At 35.1% G+C, this 7,021-nt stretch overlaps 1 protein-coding gene across 1 annotated transcript in view; it reads right to left on the bottom strand.

Moving 5' to 3' along the window:
• The window catches only part of LOC120077801 (serine/threonine-protein phosphatase BSL1-like), a 28,696-nt gene extending 26,573 nt beyond the window's left edge, over positions 1–2,123 (bottom strand). Inside the window, 5 exon segments of the mRNA XM_039031841.1 lie at positions 873–967; positions 1,042–1,121; positions 1,229–1,307; positions 1,418–1,478; positions 1,673–2,123. Coding sequence (XP_038887769.1) covers positions 873–967; positions 1,042–1,121; positions 1,229–1,307; positions 1,418–1,478; positions 1,673–1,877 — 520 coding nt within the window. The 5' untranslated portion in view covers positions 1,878–2,123.
• Between the last annotated feature and the right edge of the window lie 4,898 nt (positions 2,124–7,021).

Consider the following 7,021-nt stretch of genomic DNA (forward strand, 5'->3'; position numbering starts at 1 on the left):
AAATAGGACCTCCGAAAGGCTAATTATCAACAGGTCAGAAGTAGGGAATTTAAACCCAAACCCTAGACTCGTCAAATCTGAAGTTTCTACCCTATCTCTGTTTGAGATTCCTTCTACCATTTGTTATAAGGTAGAGAAGTGTTTGAAATATTAATTGTGGGAGGGATTCTCATTTGATTAGGTAAGAACCCACCCAAACCAACTAAATAATTGTCGATCTACCACCACTAAAGGAAATGTTTTCTTCCAAAAGAAAAAGATTTTTAAAACCTTTTCAACCATTGGGTTCGAAAAAGGGTTGGGTTATGTGCCCAAGAGGTAGCCCAAAGTAGGTAACATGCAAAGAAGCAATCTCACACCAAGAAATAGCCAACCATCTTGATCTAACCAACTTCAATCATTCTAAATTAATAAACATTGAAAAAGTGACAAGCATTCCATACTTCATATAAAGCCTACCACCAAAGGGAAAACACAGTTGGATCCATATATACATGTATGCAGCAACGCACATTGTTCGATAAGTACATAGTATGATTTTTCTCTCATTTGTCTTCTCAATAGACTAAGGAATCCTCATCCCTAAGGTCTTTAGGCTATTTCTCTTTTTTTTTTCTTTAATATATCATTATTTGTTTCTTATCCCAAAAAAATGGTATGCAAAACAGTTTTTGTGGCTTTTTGTTTCGAACATGTCTCTTTTGCGGTCCAACAAAGGTTGGTTCTTCATTAAAAAGTAGATGGATTGGGATTATCTCGTTTTTAAAATTAAATTAATCCCCAGTAATTTAAACCAAGCAGTAAAATAGTCACAAAGTCCCAACAAAAGAATAAAAGAATAAGTATATAACCAATTGTTCATTTGCACCTACCATCATTGCCACTCACAGTAACCAGATACCTTTGAGCAACCAAGTCCATCACATGGCCATAGCGAGGTCCAGGTCCCTGTCCTTGTACCACCACCCTATATTCCCATTTTTATATAAGTTCCAAGGATTTCCCTACATCTTAACTATAAAGATACTGACCTAATTTTACCTGTGCCACTTGAATTTATCATTTGTTAAATCAAGCACATAGAGATCATCTGTGGAATGCCCAGCCGGACCAATGCCACCCTAACCAAAGAAAAAAGGAACTCGGTTAACGCAAGTATCAGCTTGAGAAACCATGCAAGGAAACCTCAAAATTTTCTAATTTTTGCGAACTTTTCTTATCCAATCACCTGGAAAACAACCATGGTACCCACTGCGGCTGCAGCATGTGCAGCCCTTGGTGATGGTGGCTCACCAGCAGGTCTGATTCTAATATCCAAACATCCAAGCATTAACAGTCAGCACATCCAAGTCAACTCCACAAGTAGAAGAACAGAGTTACGTGTGTGTATGTGTGTGTTTGTATAAAGTAATATTACCTGGTCCATTTCCTAGTGAGAACGTCATACGAGTGCACTGAATTGGTCACACCCGCCAACCCTTCATAACAAAAGTATCACAAACCCAATTTAAGAATTCAGAAGTTGAGCCCATGGCGTGCAAACTCATTGAATTACAATTGACCAGATTTCTTATTCAAATAGGATAAAAAATAAGTACATATTACATCAACTCCATCACCAGCATTCAGGACAGTACTAAAAAAAATCGTAGAGAGGTTGGAAAACAATTACTGATTCCGGGAGCAGCAGAGGAGGCTCCACCCTCGATGGCAGTGGCGCCACCAAAGAGAATGAGACGGGGGCCAAAGGATTTAGTGGCAGCAACGGCAGTGAGGGTGTGGCCGCATCGAGGTCCAGGCGCGTCGTCGTCGGTGTCCCAATATGTCTCAAGTGCTCGATAAGACGGAGCCGGGTGCAGCCATGGCTTGGAACCCATCTATAACCAGGCCGCCCCGAAGAGAAGTTTCAGATCTATCTAACAAACAAACTCAACACGCATGATAGGAAGAGCCTAATTTCCAGAAAAGTATGAGAAAAGGCGGAATCCGTGGGGCCCGAGCCAGGCTCCGGAAACCTCCGTCTAAAATCTGCTTCTTTGCTTTCTGTAATGGAGGAGTAAAAGGAAGTTCCGCTTACTTGACTTCCAGCCTTCAATTTGGAAATGGGTCTTCCACAATCCATCCATCTTTCTTTTTCTTTCTTTATTCTCATTTCTTTTCTTTCTTTTACGATCGGTTTTACATTTTAGCAACCTTTATTAATTTTAAACGGAGGGGTTGTTTGGGGTAAACTTTATTAATAATTTGTAGTTGTTTGTGTTTTTTTTTTTTTTTTTTAAGAAAACAAACTAACAACAAACAATCCTAGAAACTGCACTCTAACTACCTCCCAACGATTGATGGAGAGGATGTTGTCTGGAAAACCCTCTTTTCAGATCAAAGAACAACCCTGAGAGAGGTCAAAACTTCTAAAGCATAGGCACATTTGTTCTCCACTCTCGAGATATGATAAAAAGAATGTTAAACTCGGCAATGTAAGGAGGACTCTTGGAATGAAAGCCTTGTTAGAGAATTCTTCCTTCCCCCGAGATGCTTGGGATGTTCTTAATGGTCTTGTTGATGTTTTGGAGTTTTGATTTAAAAAATAAATAAATAAATATCCATGTTCAAGAGTGTTTATCATTTGGGTTCCAATCTCTTCTCCCTCCTCCTCCCGATTCTCCTAAGGCTTGGAAGGATATGTGGGGAACAAGGATGGCGTCAAAAAAATGAAAATTTCTTACTGTAAAATATTCAATGATATTATTCCTACCATTTGCAATCTTTGAGCAAAAGCGATCTTCTCTAATTCCTTATGTTTCTTTTGTAGATCGCACATGAGTCTACTTATCATATCATGTGGGAATGTAAGTTTGCAAGAAAATTTTAGGAATCTTTTTCTCCCAATTATTGGATTGTCTAAGATTTGTGTGCTCTCATGGGGGAGTTTGATTGCGCCTTTAATTATTTTATGAATTTTGTGGAACTTGAGAAACGATATTTGCTTAATAAATGGCATGTCAGACTTTGATACCCTCAAGTGCTTAATTGATTATCGTTTCTTATGCTTGTCATTTCTCATGCTTGTTGGGTTTTGGGGAGCAAGGTTCTATTTCAAGACTCGCTTTGCATGTCTCTCCCTTCTCGCACCTCTCGTTGGTCTCCATTGAGTTTGAGTCACTAGAAGCTTAATGCAAATGCGGCTTGGTCAAAGGAGCGAGGTGTTGGCGGGCTTTGGATGGATTGTTTGTGACCAAGATGGAAAAATTATCTTGGGTGGCTATAATTTTTCTAGAAATAGGTTGAGCATCAACATATTGGAAGCTGATGCTATCTTGGATGGCTTGGTTGCGGTTCAGCAAGAATGGGATGGGAACTGAAACGATACATGAGTACCCTTTTGCAAAAGTGGTTGCATCCTTATTTAATTTTACATAACATACAAAAAATATATAAGACGGAAACAGGATAAATAAAATATGAAAAAGAGATTCAAAAGGCACATACCCTTGAAGACTAGTCTATTCCCGATTCCTTTCCAAATCACAAACACAACGAATACTTTGATCGTGAAAAATGCAGCAATCAATCGAACACCACCATGCGGAAACTTCGGTATTCTCGAGATAGAGATTTGTAGAGAGTATGTGAGCTTCTAAATTAATTTGAAATTGAATGTATTATTTAAATTTTGAGAGCAAAAAACAATTTTTCTAGCACGCAACTTCAGTATACTTTAGTGTTTATATAAGAGTGCAAGAGGGAAATGAAAGAACGTTTCTTTTCATCTTCCATATATTAATGAGAAAATAATGAAGGAAAGGAAAAGATTATCAAATGACTTATTGTCTCTAATTACGAAATTATTTATTTAAAACTAATTTTTCTTTAAATAATATATAAACATAAATTTAAAAAGATCACTCATTAATTCAACAATATTTAAGATGAATCAAATTTATGTTAGTTTTGATATTTGAACATATTCAAATAAACATTTTCTCTCAAAGTATATCTCATGTAATTATATTTTATATAATTAATTCCTTTTATCAATTTGAACAATTCAAATTAATTCAAATCAATTCGATTCTAATTTATTCCAATTGAGCTAATGAATGGACCTTATAGACTTATAGATTGAAGCTCCAATGGTACTTGATTAATTAATTAAATTAATTAACTTCTATTAATTGTTGATCATTCCACTAAAAACCGACAGTTGCACTATTCGCATTACAGACATATTTTTGTGTCCATTGGATATAACTAGTCAATGGTGTGTTACACAAATTGCTCGTAAGCACAGTTTGACCAAAATTACTATTTTGCACCTATAGTTACATCTAACTCTTTAAGTACCACTAATCTCTCTAATGAACAATAGGTTATAGTCCAACTATAACTTAACCCCTCTCAGCTTAGCAGAGGGTATGGCGCCACATTGTTCAAGTCTCAGAATCAGCCTTTAAGGGAGCAACTCCTCTACTTACTCTAACTAAAAATGAGTGAATTTCTTCTTGTGTAATTGTGTTCTCAGTTTTCCATCAGACGAGTCCTCAAAATGGTAGGCATATTGAATTGGTAAAACTGGCCACGTTCACCCATGCAAATCAAATCCGATCTTATACAAACTCTTTGTATGGAATACCCCCGCTCATATGTCTCCACATGAATGGTCAGGATCAAATAATCTGTAGCACTTTATAACAATTATAACAACTACAAAACAAGTTGTATTCCTAGTGTCATCAGGATAAGATATCCAACATTTTCCATCTACTATAGATCGTTTAGGTTATCACTTAAACATGATCCACCTGTGTCACACCCTTCCCTAAATTACCCTTTTAATCTGAGAAGAGATATGAATACAGTAGTTGCCAACCCTCTTATGACAACTACTGCCCAACATACTCTTGTGAACCTGTGTCTTTAGCACCTGTTAAACCTAATTAGCAGTTTATAACTCTCTAGAACTTAACACGCAATCTTAGTAACAACTCAAAGCATATAAATTACTACTAATCAGAATATTGACTTCAACATACTTAGCAATTTCAGAAAAATCAAGCCTATTTACAACATCAGTTCGACACAAGTTCTACCTTATTTCCCATGACATGTACAAAAAAAAAAAAAAAAAAAAAACACTAAGGTTTAAACAGGACATAGTGGACCACCTAAACTTCAAGCCCTCTATTATCCTTGAATAGTGTCTGACTGGTAGAAATGTTAGGCCTCAAGTCGTCGACCGCTACCTGGGAAGAGAAAACATTTGAAAGAATGAACTTAAAAACGCTCGGTGAGTGACTTCTTTAAAAGATTTTAAACATAAATAAAAATAAACCTGCTCATCATGAACCATTTAAATTCTCATTTCTACTGTTTGAAAATAGAAACTAGAAACATGGAATTATAGTACATAAAAAAAAATTCTGGAATAAAACTCATCATCCTTTTCTTGCAAAGCACTTTTACTCCTCTATTTGAACATGAGGGAGGGCCCTTTTGCTCAATTTCTAATATCCTTAGTTAAGCGAGAGCCCTTTTGCTCGATTTCATTAGCGTCGATAACATAGGTCATACATGCACGTAGAACTGAATAGGATCCTGATTACTTTACCATATCTTCATTATTAAGGATCCCTAGCATGACATGAAATTTGGGTACTTTACCATACATGCGTTACCAACATTTGGAGTAGGGCTTTTGTACAAGGCACGAATCATTAAAACATTTCTTAAACATAAAACAACATACTCAATGATGAAATTGTTAAATTTTAAAGTTACATGTCATTGCATAGTGCCTTGTAAACATTAATCATGCTTATAAATCCTTTTGTAGATATTCAACATATTTCATAATATGGCATAACCTTATTGAAAATACATGTCAATTCACATATAAAATTTTAGTCTTTAAAATATGGATCATGCTATATCAACATATATTTACAGTATGTGTCGAGAAAATCATGATATAAAAACAACATGTTAAATTGACTATACGCAGAAAAATCATTTGTAAAAACCTGTCACTCACAATTTCCGACTCCAACCTTGGGGTTTTTAAACCTTTCCTAATTGAACTTGACCTGAAAATAACATTATTAACTTATGGTTATCCTCTAGATGATTATCCAGTACAAACAGTGCATAAACATCTTTCATTTTGTCATAATTCCTTTAACCCCTAAAAAATCCCTAAAATATCCTAACTTTATTTAAACTTCCATAAAACCTTAATTTAGTCCAATTTAGGGTTTTTATTCTGCAATGGGTCCTTTAATTACTTAAAATCAACTTGAAATCTCAAAATTAATTTCCAATTCTAGGTTTTAGGTGCCCTAATATTGCCAATTATCCTTACTTTTTTCAAACCCTAATTTATCCAATTAAGAGTTTCACCTTATACTTTGATCCTCAAATTACCTAAAAATTAACTTATGATTCCAAATCAATTCAATCCCAAGGTCAAAACATCTAATTAATACCTATGAGGACTTAAATTAAGTTTAGGAATGTTAGGTTTTATGTCCTAAAACTCGTGGTTTATAAACAATAAACTTATTACGTTATCAATAAAGATATAATTGAGGTTTTATTCAAGTTGTTATTGAATGTATGAATTGCTCATTTTGTTCTAGAAAGAAGACTAAATCTAATAAACTAAAGATCGATGGTTATTATATGAATACTTAAACTTTATATGGCAACACAAAAGATGGATCAGGTTTGAGTAAATAGCCAAAACGGTTTATAGTATATGAATAAGGTTGGGTGCCTTATTCTGGTAACACTATCGGATGCGGCCTACTTTGTACTGTTACAATTTATTATGAAGTGCTACAAGCGAAGTGATACTGATTCATTCATGTAGTGACATGAGGAGTGGAGGCGTTCTATGTAGTGAGTTTGTATAAGATGGAACCAAGAAATAAGTCACTCTTACTTTATAACGAGGTTTATTGTTTAAGACTGACTATTTTAAAGCGATGACCTAGGTAACTTGATCTTAATCCTGAGATAACTATGA

This window comes from Benincasa hispida, chromosome 5, assembly GCF_009727055.1.
Source record: "Benincasa hispida cultivar B227 chromosome 5, ASM972705v1, whole genome shotgun sequence".
NCBI classification, from domain to species: Eukaryota; Viridiplantae; Streptophyta; class Magnoliopsida; order Cucurbitales; family Cucurbitaceae; genus Benincasa; species Benincasa hispida.